This window comes from Leuresthes tenuis, unplaced genomic scaffold (assembly GCF_036924035.1).
Source record: "Leuresthes tenuis unplaced genomic scaffold, fLeuTen1.0.hap1 SCAF_2, whole genome shotgun sequence".
Classification (NCBI taxonomy): Eukaryota; Metazoa; Chordata; class Actinopteri; order Atheriniformes; family Atherinopsidae; genus Leuresthes; species Leuresthes tenuis.
Window position 1 is genome coordinate 10116302 of NW_027325356.1, and position 26407 is coordinate 10142708.

The 26407-nt window shown below is 40.9% G+C and overlaps 2 protein-coding genes across 3 annotated transcripts; one reads left to right on the forward strand and one right to left on the reverse strand.

Annotated features, from left to right (window-relative positions):
* Positions 1 to 316: 316 nt before the first annotated feature.
* On the reverse strand, positions 317 to 14343 carry ulk3 (unc-51 like kinase 3). Of its 2 annotated transcripts, XM_072380138.1 has the most exons (17): positions 14271 to 14343; positions 13528 to 13672; positions 13199 to 13339; positions 12224 to 12344; positions 11902 to 11997; positions 11416 to 11559; positions 10206 to 10288; positions 9142 to 9297; positions 8910 to 9015; positions 8734 to 8774; positions 8558 to 8660; positions 7813 to 7877; positions 7457 to 7535; positions 6003 to 6043; positions 3303 to 3350; positions 3026 to 3089; positions 317 to 594 (listed from the first exon to the last, which is right to left on the reverse strand). In XM_072380138.1, the coding sequence occupies exons 2-17, from the start codon at positions 13630 to 13632 to the stop codon at positions 578 to 580; spliced, it is 1410 nt and encodes a 469-aa protein (XP_072236239.1). In that variant the 5' UTR covers positions 13633 to 13672; positions 14271 to 14343; the 3' UTR covers positions 317 to 577. The 2 variants fall into 2 exon arrangements, with proteins under 2 accessions (XP_072236239.1, XP_072236240.1); XM_072380139.1 differs by lacking the exon at positions 317 to 594 and having other exon boundaries at positions 3051 to 3089; positions 6003 to 6047.
* Positions 14344 to 14716: 373 nt separating this feature from the next.
* tars3 (threonyl-tRNA synthetase 3) lies at positions 14717 to 26249 on the forward strand. The gene is made up of 19 exons (XM_072380140.1): positions 14717 to 15039; positions 15284 to 15376; positions 15521 to 15708; positions 15801 to 15924; positions 17227 to 17351; positions 17626 to 17743; positions 18019 to 18083; positions 18200 to 18278; positions 18479 to 18625; positions 19927 to 20025; positions 22303 to 22469; positions 22559 to 22721; positions 22817 to 22954; positions 23420 to 23497; positions 23593 to 23693; positions 24149 to 24253; positions 24753 to 24825; positions 24985 to 25099; positions 25709 to 26249. The coding sequence occupies exons 1-19, from the start codon at positions 14719 to 14721 to the stop codon at positions 25855 to 25857; spliced, it is 2448 nt and encodes an 815-aa protein (XP_072236241.1). The 5' UTR covers positions 14717 to 14718; the 3' UTR covers positions 25858 to 26249.
* Positions 26250 to 26407: the final 158 nt, after the last annotated feature.

Sequence of the window (26407 nt, forward strand, 5' to 3'; positions counted from 1 at the left end):
AGTTCTGATTTCCCTACACATTGGATTGTATTTACAGTTTTTTTTTATTTATTTGCAGCTTGTAGGTGTCCTGCAAGTGCTGTTATTGTTCTGCAGTCCTCTAAAATGCAGCAGTCTCACTTTAAGTCATTTACCATGACAGTGTGGTATTGTCATACGAGCTGTGCAGCATTTACATATCAATGGTGTGTCGGGAGGAGGGGAATCGAGGCTAAGCACTCCAACAACGCAGTTTAAAGAGCTGGGAACTTTCACATTCCCCAGTGTGCAAATTCAAAATTCAAGAGCTGCTTTCAGTATTTTACCAGCCAACTCCCCCCTGCTCCTAGAAAATAATAAACTGAAGCTCTTTACCTGCCAATTTATCTGGTAGAAAAACTTTCCAGCAACAGCCAAAACACTGGCCACATTTGGCTGGCAACTGTAACATCCCACCCAGACAGTGTACTCAGTTGGTTAGGATGTGGTGTGATTTGGCCCCCGCAGAGGCCTGATGAGTCGAGGGCTCCGTGTCCAACCTGAACACTGACAGACAGTCTGTGGGGCATTCCAGTCTTCTCATGGCGGCCACCCCCACTCACTGCAAACAGCAGGCTGAGGAGACAGAAATGACTGATGTCACTTCTTCAACATTATAACACATTCCAAATGAGAAATTTCTTATGATATTTTAAGTAATTCATCTCTATGGGCTCAGTAACCACATCTATCATTCATAAAGATGGATGGGATCACACAGTAATATTCTCCAGATTTGTTTTGGAAACTAATATGTCAAAGTCATTTCGACTGGATGATTAAGTGAAACTTTAGTTGTTAAGCTCAGCATTCTACAAACTGTTAGATACCCACAATTTATGATCATTTATTTAATGTTCTCTTTAAAAAACTTTCAAAACAAGCGTAGAATAGCTATCGGGAGTTTGGATGCACCGACTCGTGTCCAAACCTTTGGCCGCTGCTGTATCTGTCGTTGGAATTGAGGCTGACGCCAGCGATAAAAATGTATCACCATAAAGCAGATTTCAACTAAAACCACTTTGTCAGACATATTCAGGCTGACATCCCGCTGAGCTGTGTGTGAAAATCGTGGTGCGTGTACATGCCTCTTGTCTTTGAACCTTTTAAAACAAACATTTAATAACGGAAGAGAAATTAAATACTGCACCCAAACGCTCCAAGCAAAGACATGCCAAAACACAGCTCACAAAATGAGGAAAAAAATACTAAATGAACAAACAGGGAAAGCTACATCATGCGTAAGTGAATCAGTCCAAAAAAGAACCTGCAGTAACAGGTGATTTAGTCACTATAATTTATCTAAATAATTCAGGCAGCTGTGATCAATTTGACCATATAACTGAAATTTAACATCTTAATACATTAGGAATTTGTTATCCGTCCCCTCACAAACAGAAGAGGTGTGAAGGGAAATGCTGAACCATACCAGCGACCCACCTGTACTACAATCCAGAGGTGCATCCCTAACGATTCTCATGCAGAGAAGGTCCTTATACTTCTGGTTTACACTCACAGTGCAAGCTGTCTGTCATAAGTCTTCCTCTATAGTCGTTCTGTGATAATAGCAGTGAATTATCTCTTTTTGCACAAACTTTTCTTTTGCTTTCAGTAAGAACATTCAGCCATTTCCTCCGATCAGAGTCGGTTATCAAAGCTTTCTGCCATCAACAATTTCACACTGAAGGATTCACTACTAACAGAAGAGTCTGACAGTCAGATATGTGGCATATCTGTGGTATATCCAGGTATTCTAAAATGTGGAACTATGCAGTCTATAAGTTGGACAGGTTTTAATTGTTCACTTCTGGTTATTAAAGAAATAACGGTAAGTTAACCATATTTAAATTTGTAACGTCTCAACCGTTTGCATTACAGTTATCTTACATTATATACTCTTCTTGCTATAAATTCTGACCCTGAAGGAGGAGTCATCCTCCATTTTCCAGCTGTTGCTACATGAGCTGGACATCTGAGCAGTTTCTTTAAGATGCATTAACAGTATTACTCTTTCTTAAAAAAGTGAGTTATGAGCGCGAGGAATTTGAAGACCGTGCCTCCTCAAGTACTTACACTGTCCGTGCATGTGATGTCAGTTTACAAGTGTGTTAGGGTTCAGTGCTTCGGGGGTTGTAAATAGGACACGAAAACACAGCCTGCAGCTTAGTCTGAAATGTAAATGATCTGGGGGTTACAGTGTGATGGTTCTCAGCACTTTGCTGCTTATTTTGGTGCAGTCTAAGGTCACCAGACAGGCTTGGGCGTAGCTGTGACCCTCTCTGCTACAGCTGCTGCTGGATCAGAGCCAGCTGCCGTGGCTGACGGTAGTGTGGTTTTATTGAAACAACAGCAGCAGGATAAGAAGCCACATTCTTCATGAAAGCTGAGCAGCCTCTAAAGCTGTAGGTTCCCTTCCCCCATCCCTTTCTAAAAAAAATGTCTTTTTTAAAATCATAACTCCCCAGGAATTTCTTGCTAAGAACAGGATATTGTATCCACTATCCACCTCAGAGCTGAGGCCAGGAAATACTCTCAATTGGGCTATGTGTAGAGGGGAATTTCAAATATATTAAAAGCTACCTTTACAACAGCTGCTTACTCTGTACATGTATTCACTGAGTAAGTGAAAGAAATACAGCACAGAACTGAGATGTTGCTGTCTCTGCTGTTTGTATGTTAAGAGGACCCTCTTTTTTTCTCTCAAGCCCGGCTTTCACAAGTTAGGCTTTACAAGTGAGCCGAGCTGCCCAAAGCTGCACTGAAGCAAAATCAAAGAGCCTGGCAGCCCTGCAGGGTGGCCAGCACAGCAAGAGGATGGCTCATGTTTTATTAGTGGAAAAACCTTCAGTGAAAGGACATTTCATTGCAACTTTGGGCATCCGTTCCTCACTAAACCCCCCAAAACACATTCCTCTACCAATGCTCTATGCTTTTACTTATCAGAATGGCAGAAACCACACACTCGTGGCCAAAGAAAGGGTTTTCTTAGCACAGCAGGGAAACTCACTGCTTCTGACGGAATCTGCAAGAGAGTCTCGATCCAGAGACGCATCCATCTGAGTCTCGTGCATCTGCAATAGAAACACATTCCAAAGATCACCAAATGTTCATCAATATTCGATGCGTCGTTATTTGATCGTATCCAAAAGGACGTCATAATGATGAGCACGGAACTCTCCACTATGTCAAACATGTTCTGAGTTTTCAGAGGCAAACTTCTCAGTCTGAGGTTGTGCATCTGATTTAGCTGAACACATGGAGGGAAGAAATGCAACATGTTTTACCTTAATATGCTTTTTGAGGTATTCAGCTCTGGTCATGAGGCTTTTAATCTGTTGAGAGAAATTCAATTCTAATAAGCATAGTTACACATGCACAACAAATATTTGGGCAACCATATTTTTATTTCAATGGGAATATGGCTGCTGCTGAAGAATACTGACACACAATAATAACAAGTATTCGATGGACTGTCAAATAGTGTATACAAAGTCACTGAGATGTGTGAGGAAACATATCAAATCCAGCTCAAAATTTCTGATCTCTCTCTGCGGATCTGCTTCTTGCTCCGGTTTCTGAGAACAGCTCATATGGTACACATGTGCGAGTAGTAACTCCTGTCATCAGAAGCTGGAGGGTGCTCTTTACTGTGGTAATCAGTCCCCTGGTGATCATGAAGGTTCCTGGCTGCACCTCATACCTGGCTGCATCACCAAGCTCTCAACATAAAGTTCACCCCTCATGGGTATTACTACATCTAGAGATTATATTGACAGGAGACCAAGATTGATGACTTCCATAATGTCCCTTTACCACTCCAATCGGTGGTGAAAAATAATCATTTTGACCACAGAGTCTAAGTATCTGGCTCCGACCCTAATCTTATGTAGCCACAGAACATTATACACAATGCCTTTAATCATCAAGAACAATAAATGTGCAAGAAATCTACGTGGGTGAGCAAAGAACATGAGACGCATTGATAACTCCCAGTTTTCACGGTACATATATCGTACTGAGACGGAGGCTATGAGACACCAGGATCATAGGCTAACTCTCCATCAACACACAGCAGCAGTACCAAAGCTATGGCTCACATCTGAGAAGTCTGCACAAACAACCATGACTCTGAAAGGCGAAAGTGTGCTCTGTAGCAGATATGAGCACACACACTCACTGAGGCCAACCATGGCAGCATGTGTTGGCTGTTTTGGGTTCTCACATACACACATGCTTTCAATTTAATCCCCCAACCCCGCCTCCCCATGCTGTGTTAGATTATTACAACCGCATCTGAATTTACTTAAGACAAGCACCCATAAAAACTTCAAATAGGGAGGTCTATGAGGCCCACTCGGCGCACCATCCCTCTTTTCTGGGTTTGTTTGTGAAAAACGGTTATGTTGTTGTTGTTTCAGTTCCTGGATAAACGACGCACAAAAAGAAAAGACCCTGGGGGAGTAATGGCAGACTTGAAAGAACTCTTAAGGTACCAATTTAAGGTAAAATCCTGATACTTGCACTCAGAGTCCTAATTCCTTTCAGTCACAATCAGCAACGTGATGGATTCTTAAAAAAATATCAAATTTATTAAAAAATGTTGAGGTTGTAATTCAAAAGTGTGCACAGTATGTGGTCTACGATAACGCTCCTATCAATGTGCAACAACACTAGAAGATAGAGAGACTGGACACTTATATAAATCATCTTCTTTCAGTTATCAACAGCACCGGCAGAAAGTCTGTAGCCACTTAGAGGTTTTCCACGTTCTCTGCTTAACATTTACCTTAAATGGCTTCATTTTTGTGGATTTCCCCACAAACAAAAACCAAAGCAAGATTTTGAAGGTTTTGTCAATCTATTTAAAAACACTGAAATATCAACTTACACTGGTTTTTAGACCCTTAGTGCTGATTTAAGTGGTTTTGGCAGCAATGGAAGCCTTGAGTCATCGTCCCAAAAGCCTGGTACGACTTTCAGTTGCAAGTCTCAACTATAAATGTCAGGCTTTTTTGATCTGACTGGTCGAAGTTCCTATGTGATGGTTTATCAGATTAAGAGTCTAATAAGATTTAAGTGTCTCAAAGAAGTTAAAACCTGCAACAACTTTTTACCTGCAAGTTCATGAGGCAAACTGTTGCCTATTTACAAGTGTGACCAAAAGTCTGGAGTTTTTTCCTCGGTCACAAATATTTAGCTGATGTAGCACCCACTCCACGGTAACCATTAATCATCGGGGAAATAAAGGCACTGTGAAAAATGTGGGTGCAGCTGTATTTTGTTTTGGTGCACCTAAAAGCAAAAATTAAGTTCACCAGTGAAACCAATTCAAATAATGAGTCTGGAGCCTGATTTAGGAGCAGATAAGCACATTTAAAATCCAATATGACTTGTCTTCCTGGCCACCTGATTAATATCAAAGCCAAATATTTCTTCTCTCTTGAGCTCTTTTTGTGGTTTTTCACTAATTCTTGCAGGCAGTATGGCCGTTTAGCTTAATCGGATACAAACCAACTTTGTCTCAGGTGCTGGGCTGGTATTGTGAAGTTGCTTTTGTGTGACTATTTGGCTTGGTTTGCTGTAACAAAGTAAAACCTGACCAGAACAGGGACTGTTTGGGAAAAACAGTAAAGTTTACAAGTTGTAAAACCAAAATAATTTGCTAAATAATATCATAAAAATTCATAGAGTTGAAGGGAACTGCAGAATTGGGATGCTTTTATGTTCGTCAATGTGTAGGATTCTTATCACATACAAGTGGTCAAGTGATTCATCAACATTAAAATATCTAGTTACAAAGTGGGCAGTGATCTATGTGTGTGCAGCAGGAGTTATGGATGATTAATGATGTTATTTGGCCTTCACCATGAAAACACACGCGACTGCTGAGAAACAGAGTAATGGCTCATGTGATAATCAGCTGTGGGCTCGCTGGAGATGCCTTTTGTTAACCCCCAAGCTGAATCCCTCCCTCACCCACTCACCTCGCCGTGGAGCAGTTCTCTCCTGCGGCCCTGGGGCTCGGCTGGCTCACCGTGAAAGAGAGGGAAAAAAAAGAAAAAGAAAACAAGAATAATGAAAATAGAGGACGGGAAGGAGGCCACTACCAAATCACCTTGTTTGTTCAAGAGGAGGTCGACTACTAGGTTGGATTTCGCTAGCGTGTGGACTGGGGGCCTAAGAGTGGAAACTGTTCTAATGTGGACCAGTGTTTTCGCAGTCAGTCATCCGGGAGGGCAGAGTGACAGAAAGAGGAGAAAGAGGAGGAGGGCTCTGTGGCGGTGAGGCACACTGGGAAGCTGTGCGACAAAGAGCTCTTGGCTAAACAAAGAACCAATGTTATTTCCCAACAGTCACTGTGTTGGCATCTGCTGCGCCACACAACATGAATCCCTGACAGAGGAGAGAGAAATAAGGTGTCTGGGATGGCTTTAATCATCTAGACAAACCAGTACATCATTTATTACTGAACCTCAAAGAACACGGAGGTTTTCTGTGACACATCTAATAAAAGCTTTGATTTAGTGTCACACTTGTTGTTTTTTAAAAATAATTTCTTCAGCTATCTTCTCCAGCAATACTTACAATCAATCAAGTAAAAAAAAAAAAAAAAGAAAAAAGGAAGGAACATATCTTGACTGGTTGGAATTTCAACAGTACAATCCCAATGAGTAAATCTCTTGTCTATTAGAGAGGTAATAGTTTTTATTTGCCTCCATAAATGAAGTGTGTTGTCTGAATGGGAAGCAGATGGCAGGACTCTCATACCACACACAGGGTGCAGGCATCGGGTCTCATCCCAGCTCAAAGCCACATCTGGACCACTCTATCCTACCTCTTCCATTAGGCCGATCTTCCAGATGAGCTCATGAACCCGGCTTAATGGACGCCAGGCCACAGAGAATCATTGGAGTCGCTTGTGTTACTCCTCTGTCTGTCGCTTATTAGGCACTCTCTCTAAGTCTACCGCTTCGCTGTATCTATTCTGTCACTCCTTCGAAGACGCTCTTTGTTTCTACACATCTCTCAACGATCCAGTGTTAGGTTCAGAGTTCGCTTCAGTGAAATCAAAATTATCTCTGCATCTTTGTTGTTTTTTTTTATCTCCTTTTCAGCCTTTCCCTTAAGTATCTTATTTTCTTGCCTGGCCATTATTTTGGCCAAACAAAGACAATGATACAAACTGTTTGTATAACAAAAATCATAATGTCCATTCTTTCTACACAGATTAAATAATTGATTGTATAATTGTATATTTCTTTAAAAGTCTTCAAACTATTACCATGGAGCCCTTCGACAGTCCCTTTCTAAAAGACAACATGGCCTGCCTTGGTTACTTGTGGAGTGGCTCAGTTGCCAACCTAAGTGAAACATTGAATAACTGCATAAAGTATGAAAAATAAGATAATAATAATAAAAAAAAAAGGCATTCCTTTACCTGCTAGTGCCAGCAGTAGCTCGCCCAAGCATTGTTGGTACATATCCAGAGCTTCGTGATCATCTGAGCCACCTTCCTCCTATAAGGGAAGTTCACAAATCTCCTAAAGCATACCGCAAAGATACTCCAGCCATCATTTTTACTCTTTCATTCAACTAACTCAATACTAACACTACTAATTAGTGAGGGCAGCAAAATGTTTTTATTGACTCTTGTTGAGTTTTGACATTTTCAGTCCAGAAACAAAAGGAACAAAAATTAAACCACAGAACATTTCTTTTTGACTGTTTTGCAAACAGACTTTTTTGTGTTATTCTCTGCAAAGTAAATTTAGTGAAGCAGTAAACAAATCTAACCTTAGCGACGGCTGTAGAGGCCATGTACAAAGCAGCGAGCAGTCGAGGTTGGTCTTGAGACATTTCTGCAGCAGAGGGAAAATAAAACACACATCTTTGAGTCCTTCTGTGTATTGGTCTAAATCCAGACGCAGAGTAATCTATGAAACATGCAGCACTTTATGACTGACAAATCTTCCTGCACTGAGGATGAGGCCAACACTGTGGACATGACGGTTTCATGAAATGCACCAATAAGCTACAACACTAAAAAACACCCTGCAAATACTGCATAATTTTGGTTCGAGTGGTAGTGCTGCTCCCTGTGGTGTCTGCAGCACCACAGGGAGCAGCATCACCACCAATGATCTGATGGCAGAGGGACATCTTCATGGAGCCATTCCATGGATGCTTGATTAAATCTGTACACGGAGAGTCTGGAAGCCAAGTTAATGTTTTGAGCACTGTGTCATCTTTCCTGAGCGCTGCTGTCAGGGGAGGCTGAGTTCCACTGCCATGGCAGAGCTTTGTTTTAACATTGAATGGCTGGGTTAAACACAGCACTGTAATGAAATATTCATTGTTATCCACTTCACCTCCCAGATGTTTTAATGCAGTGGGCTGATTGGTTATATTGTATAATGTATATATATTATGTAATTACGCAAATTGTCCTTTCATGTGTTGTCTTTATGTGGCACAAGGTCAGAAAAGGCTAATGGCTACATGTTGAGGCGCTGCATCTGCTCTGTGTTGTTTTCTTTACCTCGGAGAACATCTCTGGATGTCCGGGACTCCTCAAAGCTTTGTCTGTTGTCCGAAGCTAGCAAGGCTTTCAGTTCCTCAGCTCTGGACACGTACTGTTTGACCTGCGAGAAGTACTCTAGTATTGACCACTCATGTTCCACATGCTCTAATGTATGCTATCTATTTTCAGCCTACCTTCTGCCTGAGGGCATCTTTACGTTGTCGGTCTGTCTCATCTGGAGAGGGAGAAGAGATAAACTGGTTTTAACTGTGCAACTTTTCCTTTCCCATTTGTTGTGCCGAAACAATGGCAGTTCATTGTTGAAGGGCTTAAGCCACAGACAGGATATGAGAGAGCTTGTTGCTCTTACAGTGAATAGCGGGGACAAAGTGCTCAAGGGCACTGCAGTAAAAGGAAAGAGCAGCGGACTTCTCCCCCTCCTGGTCCTTCTGAATGGCCTGCAGTACCAGCTCCTTCTGAAAAGACCAAATACAAAGTAGCATCACACGTAGGCCATAAAACTATCTAAATATGTGGGCATGTGCTTTGTCAATCACACAAAGTACTCATCGATAACATTAAATGTGTTTTTGGGCTCTTACCGCTTTCACTATGCTGTCTGCGCTTGGCATGTGCTCCAAATCCACAAAAGGATGAGTGAAGAACTCTGCAAAGGTCATCCGAGTATCTGGGTTCCTCTCAAGCAGCCTCAGGAGAAGGTCCCTGCAGTCCTTGGAAACCCTGCAGGGTTTAGGAAGCTAACACACAGAAGACAACCTTACTATGTTGCACCCAATATTAAAGATGACTCATGAAAAAAAAAAAGCAGCATCTTTGCAACAGACCCTCTCATATCACCACTTTCTGTCAAAAGCTGACATTTGAACTCAATGTGAATCCCTGGATAATGTGCTAATGCAATCCATTAAGTGTAAGCCTTATATTTGACACACGAATTCAGCTGCTTTCAAAGTGTTCCATCATCAAAACTACCATGTAGACTGATTTGTCCGAGTCTCTTTACTTTGTGTATGTCACAGGAAGGTTAGGACACTGTAACAACTTCAAATGTTCTGCTATCTTTCACTGATAACAGAAAAAAAATCAAATATTTGAATCAAATATTACTTGCATGATGTCTCTCAACATTCAGAGTTTTTGAACTGCAGAAAAGGTTGAATTTTTTATCCCAGATAGTTTCCTTCAAAGTTGGATAGACTGAGTAGTAAAAACAAGTCTTATTCAGGTTGAATACAAATGTTGCTATTCCTGCTGGAGTGGGGCAGTGAGCCATCTAGTGGTTGAATAGTAGCCATTAATTAAATGGTTTGCGAGAATCTGTTTTGATAGGAGTGACCTTCATTCTACATAAGAAATCTCTGTATTTTTGCAATTAGTTCAGATAAAGTGGTCTCACCCAAGATGCACTGATAATGTGTGAAAGATGGAATCCCCGTTCAGTAAATAGAACCTGTTCAATCTCAATGTGTGTAAGCCAGTATCGGCTTTTCACTATAATCATTCAGAAAGTTAGTAGTCATCTGCATATAAGCATACAACAAACTGCTGAACAACAACGCAGCACTGTTTTAGAGCTCTGCTGCAATACAAAATTTGTTTAGCCACAGGTTACATGTTTTAAACTAACTTACTGCTCATCACTCACCTCAATAGGCTGGTTGCTCCGGATCTTCTCCTCCAATTCAGCATATGACTTAGATGCAAATGGTGCTCGTCCAAACAGCGCCTCTGCATGCAAACAAGACCGAGGAGACTATTTACTAGGATAGTTAGCAGTAATTACAAAGTCCTCAACAACTCTCCAAATCCTCCCAATACAATAGGTGCAGCCATTTATTGAAACATGAGCAAGTATGGATGGAAATACAGTATGTTAAGGACACATTGCACTGCATGCTGAGATAATACCATACATACCATAGTTTTTGTAAGTTGCTCAAGAAATATATATATTTTTGTATGAGCATTTATGAACAGGTGTGACACATCATATGTTTTAGTTGACTGTGAGTATATAAGACCGTGACTACACAGTAATTACTAGTCAGTTGACATAGTGGCTGTATCTGAGAATATCACAACAGGGAAATAAATTCTACACCCATCCATTTGTCCTTTATCCACATTGTCTGTCATTTGGTCTACCACCAAATCCAGTTGGAATCTTTGGGTGGGATGGGTGTCGTCTCTGGTTTTCTATCGCCTCCACTCTCACACATTTCCACAGGCAAAGAGAATTAACTCTCCTGAACCAGTCACTGGAGAGAAATGTAGCCTTGGGGCGAATGATTTTTCAGTCTAGAAACCACGGTGTCAAATCATGATGCCACACGTATTAATCAAATAGGTATTCTGTGTAATTTTACTATAACATATGAATGTAATATAATCAACTTAAGACTGTTGTTAGACCCAAGTAAGCATGTTTAAGCATTAAAAACAACATGAAACTTGAATTCCACCCATTTAATGTCGTACAATGTCTAGAGTGCCAACCCAGTGTTATAGCTTTAATACTACTACTATACTATTAACCTCATAAAAGGGTCCTGCAACAGCCTGTCAGTGCATGATCGATGATATAATTCTGTTCTGACCTACTGAGTGAGCTCGGTAAAAGCTGCAGGTCCACTTAACTGATTAGCCATTTAACACTGAAAAGCAGCAATGTCAGGTTGTTATTAATCTCCATTAAACGGGAGTCACACAACAGAGAAAAAGCCCATTACAACAGACTTACATATGGATATATAACAAAGATGTATTACAATCAGCAGATCATTTGAAGTGGCATTTAATTCATGTTGAAGGGTGTATACTCATAAGAGATGAAAAAGTGAATACAGAGCACTCACCATACAGAATGACTCCTACAGACCACAGATCCACTCTGGAGTCATACTGCCGTCGGCACACCATCTCAGGAGCCATGTAAAGAGGAGAACCTCTGAGGACACTCTGCTCATCCCATGGTGACATGTACTGCGCAAAACCAAAATCTGAGAGAAAATCAAATGTAAACATCACGTTCTCTGTGACCGATTGCCAATAAAAAGCCCTAAAACTGTCTGAAACGTGCGCATAGCTCAACCAACTGACATGTTAGCAGTATAAAGGATCTAAAGGACTGCTGCAAGAGGCCAAATATTCACATATTTAAAAATGTTGAAAAAAAAAAAAAACAGTATTGAGGGTTTTTAAATATGTGAATATTTGTTTTCTTCTGGAGAAGTAAACTCTCCAGCTCTGCAGGAGTTCTTCTGACGTGTGACACACTGCTGATGTTATTTAGTTCATATGTGTATGTGCTTACTTGACTGTTTGTGTGAGTATGACATCACCTGCTAGCTTGAGGACAGAGCCGCTGAGCAAAATGTTCTGGGGCTTCAAGTCCAGGTGCGAGATGTTTCGTTCATTAAGAAACTGGAGGGCGCAGGCTGTCACACAGAGAGAATACACATAATCATACAACTGACAATCTTATTAATATGCGTTTGTGATTTCTACCAAGAAAAGAAGTTCCACAAACAACCCACTCCACATTATTTTCAGGTATGCATGGCAGAAAAAGACAGTGTCAAAAATATATTTGATCATTGGATTGAACTTATGTTCAAATGTAAGCAGCATTTACAAATTTACTTCAACCCAGAAAAGACTCACCTATCTGCTGCAGGAAGCGCCTGGCCACGCTCTCCGGTAAAATCCTGCGACTGCGAATGAAGCGGGAGAGATCTCCACCAGAGCACCATTCCAGGATCAGATAAATGTTCTCAGCGTCCCACTACAAATAGAATTCAAACCCTCTGAAAGTAACGCCAGGCTCAATGAAACTGAACCAAACTAAAACAGTTGCTGTGCACCTTTCCTTTTTAAAAAACATATAAACTTGAACTCTTGCTATACTTTTTACTTGGTCTGTCTGAAACAGGTTGTGAGCTAGCGATTAAACCCACTTATGCTACGATCTTATAAATATAGCCAAACTATCAGTGTGTTAACATCACATGCTCAAATGTTTTGTTGCAAATAAAAAAATTAATTAAAAGAAAGGTGAAAAAATAAACGTGCAAATTATAAGTAAAGGACTCCATCTTCTAGTCCCATTATATCCCAGAAGAAAAAAGTGTGAAGCGCTCAGACGTACGGTCAGGGTGAAGAAGGCTGACACATCACTCAATATGATTCATAAAATGAAACATTACAAACTGTTCAAAAAATATCTGAAGGCATATTTTGAAATGGGAGCAACTCGTGATAAAGCAGATGGCTGAATCACTAACGGACATGGAGCAGCACATCGGGTCAGGACCGGCGAGGATGCAGGAGGGTGACTGGTTTGGACTGTGATCATTAACATTGAATGACTTGGACTTTTCCGGTTCAGCTAAGGCATCAAAGATGGGTGAATCTTGTAAATCAGTTACCTCATAATTGTGCAAAAGTATATATTAACCTGAAAATGCCTAATTTCAGTTTCTTTACAACCAAGATTGAAGGTCAACAACGTTTTGAACTGACTGTATTTCTTCAACAATACAATGAATCATCAGTTACTTCACAGCTCTGGACTGAGTGCATGGATTAATGAGATTTAATAGAAAAGTGAAAAACTAAACCATAATAGGCAGGGGATACCTGAAAGTCTTTCAGCTGGACTATATGTGGGTGACGAATAGTCTTCAGGATTTCAATCTCTGTGAGCAGGTTTTCCGTAGCAGCCTTGTTTAAAGTTTTCTTCCCAACAACTTTTACTGCGACCGCCTCTCGACTGTTACCCTGCAACATCACAGTGAAGAGCTCAGCTTGCACTCTTAACCACAAAACCATACTGCCCATGTCTATCTAGATCAAGTCAAAACAACCTCAGGAAATTATGCTGCCGCGTGGCAATCAAATATCATGTAATAATGGTTGATCTTTTTGCATTTACACCAAAGTTCCCACGCACTTCTTCACAAACTCACCTTTCTGTAGGCCTTGTAGACTGTAGCATATGTACCGCTGCCCAACCGCTCTGTAAGGATGAAGTCTGCCAGCTTTGGAGGAGCAAAACTGGAAGTGGAAGCCATGCTGACAAGGTGACATTAGATTCTCCCACGCAGATCTCAGCTGGAATTTTATAACAATATGCTGCAGTTATGTTGCAATTAAATGCCCTTTTACACTTATCATGTAGGGGGATGTCACGGGTGGAATAGTCAATCCATTGAAAAAAGATTGATTGTGGAACAGTCAATCTTTTTTTATATAATTTATAATTTTGATATAATTGATATAACTGATAAAATTTATATAATTTTGATATAAAACTGTTTGTTGTGGAGTATTTCAGCAGTTATTATTAGTATTTTAGTGCAGCATGGTTTCCACATACAGCCGCCAATACTCCTCTGACAAGCAAAAAAAATAAGTTTCAGACAGGCATACCAATGATTGCAGTGATGTATTTGAAGTCCCAGCAAACAAAGAAACAACAAAATACCAGTTTTCGAACTGAATTCGATGCATGTCATGCTAGCAACCAAAGTTTTAGCTAGCTAAGGTAGCAATTGCTCTGCTGTAACTGTACAATCTTCAGAGATCTGCACAAACGCTATATGGGTTTTAAGTCTACCGTTACCTGGCGCTAAAACACGGAAGCACGTGCACAATTCAGCGCTTATAAAAAAAAAAAAGCCTGGCTGATTAGCATATAGTTGGAACAAACCTGAAGGCTAATCCATAGCCATGAATAAAGTGTTTACATATCTGTTGACAGGCAGAGCGACTGTACACTGCAGCGACACGAGCAGCTGAAAAATAATAATCTCAAAATATGTTACTGCCAACCAGTGGTGGTACTCCATTACTGCAGCTTATAGGAGGCATTGTTTGTGGATGAATTGTATAGTCCAATTCAAAATATCTGGTAGAATATCTTTGAAAAATGTGTTTACAATTTATCAAATCAATTTAAATACTGTGTAGACTTACAATTAGATAACAGAATGTCGTAGTTTTACAAAAATGGGGGACGTGTTGTCAGAAATAGGTAATTTCTTCGCTTGCAAGCAGGCGTTTGATTCACGTATTCCAGGATTTAAATTTTTGGGTTAAGGCTTTTATTTTCTACACACCCTTACCGGAAGTGAATCGTCATTAGTGGTCATTTAAAGATGGCGGAGTGCTTGACTGCACGTTTGACCGCCCAGGAGGAGCAAATTCGGCTCCTAACGAAGGAAATCTCCACTCTTCGGGATGGACTAAACAATGGTGTTGATGCCGCCGGTGATGTGGTCGTCAACCCGGAGCTTGAAAAGCTGCGGTCGGAGAATGAGAAGCTCAGGTACCGGCTGCTGCACCTCCGGCGGGGTCTGCAGGCGGAGCTGGAGTTGGAGGGGGCGCAGGGCAAGACGCAGCAGGGGGCTAAATGTGGCAAAGCTCCAGAGAAAAACAGCAACAATCACCAGCAGATAAACAACCGAGCTGATAACGGGGTAATGGGAAGTGAATGCTATTCACTGAATCTAGTTTATATTCTATAATACCATTAGAGAGTGATATGTAGTGGTGCTACGTCTTTTTGAGTGACAGAGCCTGTGTCCAGTCAAGTAAAATGACAAACTACACCACCTCGTTTCTAGAAATAGCTACTCCATTCAGTGCTTCTAGTACGGCATAGGGGCATATAGTGATGAGAGCCCACTGTGAGCCTTTTTTTTTTAATTTTTTTTTTTACAGGTGACTATTCAGGACAAGAAAACAAGTGACAAGAACAAAAACAAGAAGGAAAAGAAGCAGGATAAGGGGCAAGCAGAAGGAAGTATGAAAGAGGTAAATGTCACTGGACCATGGTATTGTTTTGCATCCCCAACAAGCACAAAAAACGGTCTAATTTTAGTCCCTGATGTATGATAAACAACATGCATACAGTAGATCAGGTATGTACTTGTGTGTTTGTTTTTCTTTCTGCTGAAGCTGAAGTCCTGGCCTGGCTTTATCCCTGAGCGCCTCAGCCTGTATGAGGAGCTGAAGAGGGAGAGTGATGCCCTGCTGGCAAAGAAAGCTGCAGGCAGCAAGCCCATTACTGTGGAGCTGCCAGATGGACAAAAGGTGCAGGGCAAGACTTGGGTCACCACACCCTATCAGCTGGCATGTGACATCAGGTAATACTTTCTTTTATCATAATGATGGGAATCAACAGCGTTATCCTGGATGCAGCGTCTCTGAGGCAACTGTGCTACGCTCCATCTTTCAGCCAGGGCCTGGCTGACAATGCAGTGATTTCTCGGGTGAACGGGGAGCTGTGGGATCTGGACAGACCTCTTGAGTGGGACTGCTCTCTTGAGATCTTGCGCTTTGACAACGAAGACGCACAAGCTGTGAGTACCAATCATGCAGACAAATAATTTTTTGAAGTGGAAAGAAAGACTTTTATTGATTTTATTTAGATTCCTTCATTAGTCTGCAGTCATACCTTAGGTACTCCATTTATTTAAGCCACAGCTCTCGGAGTCCTAAAATTAGACAAAGAAAGAGGTGAAATGAGGTGAAAATATTGTGCTTTAATGCTGAAAATGATCCAATATTACATAATCATCAGGGATTAAAAATATGTGAAGTTTAAGTACTAGGACTTTCAGTCAATGGGATGACAATCGCATGTAAGTGGCTACCTCATTTTCTTGAGAAAGAGCGGATCTATTGAAGTCTGATCTCTAGAAGATATTTGTAAAGTGTATCAAGCAGTGAATAACAGAGATTTCTGAGGACCTCAGAGTAAGAGTCGTTAATGATCATCAGGTTGGAAAGGGTTACAAAACCACCTCTAAAGAGTATGGCTGTCAGCAATCCACAGACAGATGGTGAACAAAAGGTGAAAATTTAGGACAACTGAGCAGTGGTGGACAAACAAACTCTATTGTGTGATCGTCTGTAAGGCCCCACTGGCACTCAAGGTAACTTTTAAAGGACTTTTTCAAATAGATTGGTTCATGAGTACACCAACAGGAAAACAGTGGCAGAGTTGCAAGGAGAAAGTGACTTATTTCCAGAAATCAACATTACCGCTCATCTTCCGCTTGCTAAATATCTATTGGACAAGTCAGAAGCGTTTTGGAAATGTTTTGGAGACAGATTTGAACAAAATAAAAGTTTGTAAACGAGAACTGCGATATACTGAGAAATGAAAATGTTGCATTCCAGAATAAAAACCGTATCCCATATTTGAATAATGGTGGTGGTGTCATGGTTTGGCCTTGTTTTTGCTGAGTTGGTGTCAGGGTAGCTTGCCATCGGATGATTCAGAATTATACCAGTGAACTCGGAAGGCAAAATGCTCGGACATCGGTCTAATCTGACTGTCTAGAAAAAGTGAGTCATGCTTCAAGACAAAGACTGTGAGCGCAGAAGTTGCTCTACCAAAGAATGATTTAGGAAAAATGTTTATTCAAATTTAGCATTTAAAACTGTTGCTGAATGGCCTAAAGCTGGCAAACCCAGCATCCCAGAGTGGAACCTGTTCTGTACAGAAGGAAGGACTAAAATTCGCTCCCGAATGCCAACAAAAAGTCACCAGGAAGCTGTACTTGCAGCCATTGCTGAACATTGTTCAATTATCAGATGAAAATATCAGATGTTCACAAACGATCAAGCCCTGCTTTGTAACTCTATCCCATTCTCAGGTGTACTGGCACTCCAGTGCTCACATCCTGGGGGAGGCAATGGAGCGCTTTTATGGAGGTTGCTTGTGTTATGGACCACCCATAGAGAATGGCTTCTACTATGACATGTTCCTGGACGGACAGAAGTGAGCAAGTATTTGCACTTGGCTTAGATTTCCATCTTGCAAACAATCAACAGATTTCATCATTTATTTCTTGAGTTTTAATGACTAGTTTACATATTTGAATTTTAGTGCAGAAAATATGCTTTTTTTTTCCTTTTAAGATGTACGAAAGTAACAAGCAAGATTATCATATCAAACATGATTCAGTATTGGCAGAAATACTGTGCTTAATGCCTTTTGGTGCAGTACACAACTTGAGCCTTTGTCCTGAAGTGAACGTTCTTGCTGTTTCCAGGTCAGTGTCTAGCTCCGAGTTTGGGGACCTGGAGTCTTTGTGTAAGACCGTGGTGAAGGAGAAACAGCCCTTTGAGAGGCTTGAGATCAGCAAAGAAACACTGCTGAAAATGTTTAAGGTGAGCAGCATAATGATGGATACACACTGGCTCCTCCGCTTGGTTTGAGGAAGAAACTACGTCGTTGTGGTTGTCCAGCTTTTGACATGTTCAAACCCCGAATGTGTCGTGTGGTTCTGATGTTTCCCAAAGAGCTTTGACTGACGTGACGTGTTGATTTTGACAAAAACAAAATGAAATCTAAATCAAGAGAAAAATAAATGAATGAACAAACTTGCTAAAAGAGAAACTTTGTTGAGCTTAAGATAATTGATATTTTTTATTGTTTCCGCCAGTACAACAAATTCAAGTGCCGCATTCTGAATGAGAAAGTCAAAACGCCCACAACTACAGTCTACAGGTACTCTGGTTCTGTTTGTGATTTGTTTAATGCTGTGGTCAGTGAAAATGAATAGTAGTTTTTTTATTTAAATGTTATGATGTAATGCTAACTACTTAAACATAAATCTCTGATAGATGTGGGCCTTTGATCGACTTATGCAGAGGTCCCCACGTCAGACATACAGGCAAAATCAAAGCAATGAAGATTTACAAGGTATGTAGAAAATGTTCCAAATCACAAGCCCTAAATTAGCTTAAACTGTTCTCAGATGAATTTTTATGTCAAACGTTATGTGCTTTCATACTCTTCCCGGCTTCTTCCTAAATAGCTCTCATGTAGATCTTTGAATTTAATTGATAGCTTTTTTTAAAGGGAATCCTGTGCTGCTCTGTGTTTTTTGCATCTTTCGTCAGAACTCTTCCACTTACTGGGAGGGCCGCTCAGACATGGAGACTCTACAGAGGATCTACGGCATTTCTTTCCCAGACTCAAAGATGCTGAAGGAGTGGGAACGCTTTCAAGAGGAGGCTAAGAACAGAGACCATCGCAAGATTGGCAAAGTGAGTCAGTGCAGACAGTCCGCTTTTAGCCCACTCAGCAGATTGAGGCCTTTTGCTAAGCAAAAAGAAAAAAATGATTTGTCATTGCATTTGGTAATATCTGACACATTTTCTTTGAGGTTTGTGGAGAATTATTTTTTCTGCAAGGGTTTATGTCAGTGGTTTTATATATGGCCAAATATTAAAATAAATCTAAACCATAGTAGTATAAACTCAGTACTTTTTAAAAATCCTTTAGGTGGAATAAGATGTCTGTTTATGTAATTGTGCTGGTATTTCCATCTATTCAATGTGTGGTGGAAACGCACACAGTCAGTTATTTTCTTCTGAGGAGATAAGAGGCTTTAATAATAATAATATCTTGCAAGAGAGAACAACACAGTACAGAATACAGAGTTGACCACTGAGGCAAAACACACAGTTATATTGCCCGCTTATCACGTCATCTTTCTTTGGGTATAGTTGATTGTTTTTCTAACTTTTCTCCCCAACCATCAGTTGAGGTTACCCAGACACAGTCGTAAATACCAGCCTTGTCCCCCTTAAAGTGCAGCTCTCATTGTAAAGAGGAAATTAAGAAAAACAGGGCAGGGTGGTACCTTGCTGCGAGGTCATACACAGTAACACTCACTGCAATGCATATAACAATTAATTTTCCATTACAAATGTCAGTCAGGGATCTAAAGGCAGGTTTCCACATGAAATCTGCTGTTTTACACAAAGGCGTTCATTGCGCCCATATGCCACCTGAGGGCACTGTGTTTCCTACTACTGGCACATTTGGGACAACCATGAATCATCCAAGCACCCCAGCTGGTTTCCCAGCATGGCAGACACAGACGGCAGCACCTCAATCAGCACTTATATTAACACAGTTCCATATTAAACGCGAGAGTCGGGATGATGCTGTCGATTTCAGTTGGAGGGTGGCGGCAAAAGTGGCATGTTGTGTGAAAGGTGGTGCTCTGTGGCACACTCCCAAGTCGACCCCCTCAGTCAGTCTGCACCACGGAAACACTAAAACAGCTCTCTGTAGCGCAGTTTTATCTCAATAGCTCTTTTTTTTTTATTTTAAATTTAATCTGGAGTTACAGGAGTCCGCTGGACTCTGGTCTTTGGCACAGAATAGTTTTCCCCGTTCTCCAGTTGTGAGGACACAGTTATACCTGTGTGTGATAATTGGATAACTCCCTGCTGTACGTTGAGCAGTTTTCACCAGCTGTACCTGCGGTTAACGAAGAGATGAGAAGTCATCGGTGGGAAAAAAAGTAATCTTTTTTTTTTTTTGGTCTCCCTCACAGGATCAGGAGCTGTACTTCTTCCACGATCTCAGCCCTGGCAGTTGCTTCTTCATGCCGCGTGGAGCCTACATCTACAACACACTCACAGAGTTCATCAGGGTAGGAGTGGAGGCTAAACGCCTGTCTGTGGTGTAATCATGAGCTTCGGCTGGTGATTCTAAAATAAATATTTTCTCATAACACACATAAAATACCCCATTTGGGATCTGCACTGAGAGCTCTGTCAGAGTCACTGAATTTGTATTTATTTTAGATGAAAGTTTATAAAACCTCTCCCCTGCTTCTGTGTAGCATTTATAATTTTGAAACTGAATCACTCCAGGGACAAAGTCCACGAGGCACAAGTTCTACTTAACATTTCCAGTGGGCTGGTGGTGATTGCCACTTCACACTAAAATGCAGACCACTTACCAACAGTGAAAGGTTTTGTGGGTTTAAACTAATCTCTGAGTGCTAGAAAAATCTTGTCCCAGTTCTGAGTGCCATAGGTAGGCTGAATTATAACCATACCTGTAGCATTACGAGGGATTTTTCAAAAAGCACTTGTAGTATAAATGTTTTTGGACTGAAAATGACAAAATTGCAGAATGCAGTTCCAGTTGAGCCTTAAGTTAAAATGGAAGCCAGAAATGTCCAGGTTTAGTAGAATGGTGGCTAAAATGAGCAGAAGATCCCCATTTCGGTTTGAAACTTTAGACTTCAGTAACTTCCAACAGCTCAGCCAAGTTCAGTGACTCTACAGAAATCCTTGATGAAAAGTTGACATCTTGAAGGATTTCACAGCACACACCCACAAACCAGACCAAGCCCAGACGACCTCACATAGATTGCACAGAAATGGTGCAAGATCATTATCACGTCACTCACAGTCTGTTGTAACTGCAGGGGGAGGAAGCTAGCAAGTATGCATTTGCTTCTTTCAGATGTCGTCAAAACATGTAACCATAAGAAATCACTGTGCTAAAACCAAGCCAAAATGCAGATGCACTTCATGAAAAACTAAGCACATCCTTACTGCTTCCAGAGGCGTTAAGTGGGTCAGCAGCAGCCAGGTGCTTCTAATCAAATGCACTTAATTAACTGATTATCGGCAGGTGTGAGCACCTCTATTAAAGCAGAAGTTGTGCTTGTCATGGAACGTTAATGTGTGCGTTACCACAGTACCAGAGAGGGAAAGATAAATAATCAATGACGATCTTAGAGAAGTAGTTGTTGCTGCCCATCAATCTGGGAAGGGTTATGGGTAAGGTCTTTTCCAAACAATGTCAAGTCCATAATTCTACAAAGGGAAGATTCACAAGTTGAAAAATACATTCAAGCCAGTTGTAAATCTTCACAGGAGTGGACGTCCCAACAAGTTCACCCATAGGATAGACTGTGCACTGCACAGAGACCCAAGAGCTACATCTCAGACTCTACAAGCCTCAGTTCCTGTGTTGAATTGTTTGGAAGGCTTTCAGGATAAGGCCTCTTCTCTATTTAAAAAAAAAAAAAACAAAACAAAAAAAAACTTGGCAGCACAAGGTAGTTTGCAAAATGTCATCTGAACAAACCACAAGACTTCTGGAACTATGGAAAGGAATCTTAATTGTCACCGAGCTGTCAACAAAACAAGATTTCCTTCCAGCACTGTAGAAGTTGTGTACCATTCAAACAGCAAAAACACATAAGTATTTAGATGAAAATATAACCAAAAGACCAAGATGCATGGCTAAAAAGGACTTAATTGAACACGAAATCTTAAAAAAATCCAAAAATCTGTGAACTTAAGCAACATTGTCAAGAAGAGTGGGTAAAAATGTATCTTTTACACACAATGATACTGTGTAACATGTCATGTTTTTCCTTATCTGAGGTTTTATTTCCCTGATTTTTTTTTTTTTTTTTTTTTTTTTGAGACCTGATTCAAAACGAGATGGTTAAATTTTTTTATGTCATGATTTTAAAACCTTAGATTTGAAATAAGATGTACTTTCTTTTTCATAGAACTGTGCATAGCTGTTGAATTCTAGCTGCCACTAATTACAATGGCAGCAAATGCACTCATGGCAGTCAGATGCTGAGGCTTTGTTTTTCTGCCACATAATCTTTAGATGGGAAAAGCTGACTGAGCATGCATTGTCTCCACCTCCTTTCCGTTATTCACAGTTTCACATGCTCACAGAAATCCTTCCAGCAACACCAGCCTCCTACCGTTGGCTGCCAAACAGCTCAACAGGCCGTTACATGTTTTTCTTCAGTGTAACAAATGGATAAATCAATCCCACAAGATGTTATTTTCACTGCAGTGGCTTGAGGCTTCAGGGCTTTGCTCAGGGAAGTACCTATGCAGGCCAACTGAAGCGTTTAGCTTATGTGGTTTTGTTGTTTCTCTAGGATGAGTACTGGAGAAGAGGCTTTCAGGAAGTAGCTTCCCCCAACATCTATAACAGCAAGCTGTGGGAGACTTCTGGTCACTGGCAGCACTACAGCGAAAACATGTTCTCCTTTCCTGTGGAAGATGACATCTTTGCCCTAAAACCAATGAACTGTCCTGGCCACTGGTAAATATAAAATGCTCAGAGGTCTCCCATATCAAACATCTCCCAGAATTTCATCCCTTTTGATTTGCTGCTCTCTGGTTGTCCTGCAGTCTGATGTTCAGCCACAGGCCTCGCTCGTGGCGGGAGCTTCCTCTGAGGCTGGCAGATTTCGGGGTCCTCCACAGGAACGAGCTGTCAGGAACTTTAACTGGGCTGACCAGAGTGCGCCGGTTCCAGCAGGACGATGCCCACATTTTTTGCACGATGGATCAGGTGACAACATGCTTTTTCAATGTTTACTTTAAAAAGAACAACTAAAACCTACTCATGAGTGCTTTCCTAAATCCAGGCTCTCGTTTTAACCTCAGATCGAGTCAGAGATGAAGGGCTGTCTGGACTTCCTTCGATGCGTTTACGACGTGTTCGGATTCTCCTTCCAGCTTCACCTCTCAACTCGTCCGGAAAAGTATCTAGGCGACATAGCACTGTGGGACCAGGCTGAAAAGGTGACCTGGGTCATGCATCGCAGTTACAATCCAGATTCTAAAATATTAACCAGACCCGACTTTGTCTTCAAAACATTAACTTTGCAATCTTAGGATTTAAACAGATAAATTCTTGTGTTAAGATTTGGCTCTGTACAGAAAAGAGTTGGTTTCCTGCCAGGATGTGATCATTTGAGTAGTATCACATCTGTGAGTCATGTGAAGTTCACTGAATTCTAGTAGGTGGGTGTGTTGTCATTAAAAACATTTCACATTTGTTTCAATTGGATTTGGTTATTACCATTCAGTTGGATGTTGAATTAGGCACCACTTAAAATAAAAATAAAAGGCCATTAAGCAGTGCAGAGTAAAGGCTAAACTTTTACACTTAATTGTGCACTCAGGTATGACTTTGCTTGCTTCACAGTAATTGCCTTTCATTGTTTAGATTTGAATATTACTGAACTGATGCCTTGTGTCTGACAGCAACTGGAAAACAGTCTGAATGAGTTCGGGGAGCCATGGAAACTCAACCCTGGAGACGGTGCTTTTTATGGACCCAAGGTCAGGGCACATGTTTAATACCTCCTGCCAAACGCAACATCAGCTCGATTCTCTGAAGTCTTGAAAGCGATGCAATTCTTTCTGTGCCTTTGCAGATTGACATTAAGATCAAAGATGCAATCGGACGTTACCACCAGTGTGCAACCATTCAGCTAGACTTCCAGCTGCCTATTCGCTTCAACCTGACCTTTGTGGGGTGAGTCACCTAATCAAAACACTGCCACACTGCTGAGTCTGAGCGCTCTACTTCACCAAGGATTAGATGTTAAGCCCCCTCAGCTTGCATGTTGTGTTCTGCAGAGCTGCGTTGTTTCAGAAGGGATGAGTTGTATGCAAATCTGAACAGCAGGAAATTCAATTAACAATGCCAGAAAAGGGAGAACAATGCACATCTTATACAGCAGCAGGTCATAGAGGAGTTAATGGCATCAAAAGGGAACAATAAACTAACAAACAGGTGGATTTGGAACAAGGAGGTAAAGGTATGAGTGATTTTTATACTGTTTGACTGTGTCACAGTATTCAACCACATTCTGAACACAACTACTAATGCATGAGGTATATGTCTTGTTCGTAAAAACTACCATTTAACACTTTTCTATTAAATAACATTATTTAATTAAACCATTCTCTTGTTTTCTGTGATAACAGAAAGGATGGCGATGACAAAGCCCGACCAGTCATCATCCACCGTGCCATCTTGGGCTCAGTGGAACGGATGATTGCCATTCTCACGGAGAACTATGCAGGGAAATGGTGAGGGGCATTCTGGTTGCATTTTAGAGCTTCAGTTAAAAATGCCAAATAAATACCAATTAACAACTGACTGACTGTGGCTCGACGCTCCAATCTACCTTACACACGAAAACTGCTGTTGTGTTTTTGTCTTGCACACCAATTGTAGTGTACTGTAGTTGTAAATAAGGGTGTTGTGATATACCAGTATTCATGGTAATTATGTTAAAAGAATGAATTCTTGATATCATGTTGACAATACACTTGATATTTCGATAAAATTGTTATTGTGAATGATTTTGGACATGATAGTCGTTGGTTAATATCTGATATCGTGGCACTCTTTGCTGTAAATGTCACACTGTCTTATTGGGATGCTGAACAATTCACTGTATTGTTAATGAGTCATTTTCTATACATTTAATCATCCGCAAAACACAAAGGTTTCACCCAAAAGTTCCTTTTGGTTGTAGAGAGTTTTTGTGTTTCCCTGCAATGAGAGCCTCTGTCCCTCCTACAGGCCTCTGTGGCTCTCTCCACGTCAGGTGATGTTGGTGCCCGTCAACCCTTCCTGTGAGGATTATGCCAAGAAGGTATGTCTTCACTCCCCCATCGCAGGCACACTTTAGTATGGTAACGTAGATGAAGGTGTTATTTATGGCCCTCAGAAGTGTAGAATCTTTGTGAAATGTACCATGTTTTATAATAAGTGGTCATTTTTACCTTTTTTGTTATTTTTTAAAACTTGTCAGGTGTGTAAGCAGTTCACAGAAGCTGGTTTCATGGCAGATGCTGACCTGGACTCTGGCTGTCTTCTAAACAAGAAAATCCGAAATGCTCAGTTGGCCCAATATAACTTCATTCTAGGTGAGGAAAAGTACAGTGCAGGTTCAGTGCATTCAGAAAGCTTTCAAAAATGCTGCCGGGGATAGATTTGAGGTTTTCAGTGAACACAACGCAAGCTGCAGTTCAAACTGAGTCTGAAGCAAGTTTGAGACATTAGGTTATTTATGTCCATTATGAGTTTGCTTATACATTTTCTAAGACAGTTTTTTCAACTATTGGCCCTTTTCATGCCTTTCAAGGTTTTTGAATTAATTAGAAAAAGTATGTCATGATAAATTATTTATCTTCCATTACTGTTCTTTTTCCTGGAGACTGACTGTCGTTGTATGTTTTTGAAAATGATCAGCAGTTCAGACTCGAATATTTGAATTGTTGCAAATGAGCTGTAACATGAAAAAAATGATACGGTCTGTTTAACTGCACAACTGAAGAGGCACCATGACAGCCTTGGTGAGTCAAAATAAGAATCCCTAAATGTTCTATTGGACTGGCCAAAATGTGCGTCCAAGCTGCCTAACCACCCACAGTCGTCGAAGTCAGCGGTACAAATTGGGGACTGTGTTAGGGTAGCTGTGTGTTTGTGCTGTTGTTTGGCCCATGTCAAGCTGTTGCTGTCTTCTGTCTTGGCAGTTGTCGGGGAAAAGGAGAAGATGACTAACTGTGTCAATGTGCGCACGAGGGACAACAAGGTCCACGGAGAACTGTCGGTGTCCGAGGTGATGGCTCGCCTGACCCTGCTCAAACAGTCCCGTTGTCGAAACGCGGAGGAAGAGTTCTGATGAACACGAGAGAACAAAGCTGACTCCAGCATTTGAATACCTCAGTGCTAGCAGTGCAGTCAAAGGAGCTGTAAGTGGGCTGATGATGGGAAGTGTAAAGATGGTATTGGGGAAAGTACGGAACATAGAAATCGGACAGGGAACTGGATGAACTGATGTTCTGTAAGTGAATATGATGGAAAAAAAAACCTGTTCGTGTGAAAAAGAGGCTGTTTGTCTTGTATGTTTTGTGGCTAGCAAATGACATCCAAGTAGTTCACATCTTATGTGATGGAAAGAAAGTTAATAATTTAAGGACACAGTGTGATCATTGTAACGTGTGAAACTGACACTGCCTTTTTTTTTTTTCACTGAGCCTTCGTGCAAAAGCCCAGAAATAAATCTTTCAAATAAGTGTTGTGTTTCTTCACTTTTGCAACAAAAGGAGCTCACATTTTACCAAATGACAAACTAGCTGTTTCTGGAGTGATGCAAAGTCTTCCAGGAACACTTTGATTAGATCTTTAAAGTCCAGAGCAAATCTTCACTCAAGTGAGGACATGTCTATTGA

Excerpts from the sequence above, each read along its gene's own strand:
- ulk3 (XM_072380138.1), bottom strand. The coding sequence starts at position 13,632 with ATGGCTTCCACTTCCAGTTTTGCTCCTCCAAAGCTGGCAGACTTCATC. Across the intron at positions 8,775-8,909 it reads CTTTGTCCCCGCTATTCACT|ATGAGACAGACCGACAACGT; the intron begins GTAAGAGCAACA and ends CTCCCTCTCCAG. Across the intron at positions 8,661-8,733 it reads AAGATGCCCTCAGGCAGAAG|GTCAAACAGTACGTGTCCAG; the intron begins GTAGGCTGAAAA and ends TACTTCTCGCAG.
- tars3 (XM_072380140.1), top strand. The coding sequence starts at position 14,719 with ATGGCGGAGTGCTTGACTGCACGTTTGACCGCCCAGGAGGAGCAAATT. Across the intron at positions 17,352-17,625 it reads ATGTTCCTGGACGGACAGAA|GTCAGTGTCTAGCTCCGAGT; the intron begins GTGAGCAAGTAT and ends TGCTGTTTCCAG. Across the intron at positions 25,100-25,708 it reads CCAATATAACTTCATTCTAG|TTGTCGGGGAAAAGGAGAAG; the intron begins GTGAGGAAAAGT and ends CTGTCTTGGCAG.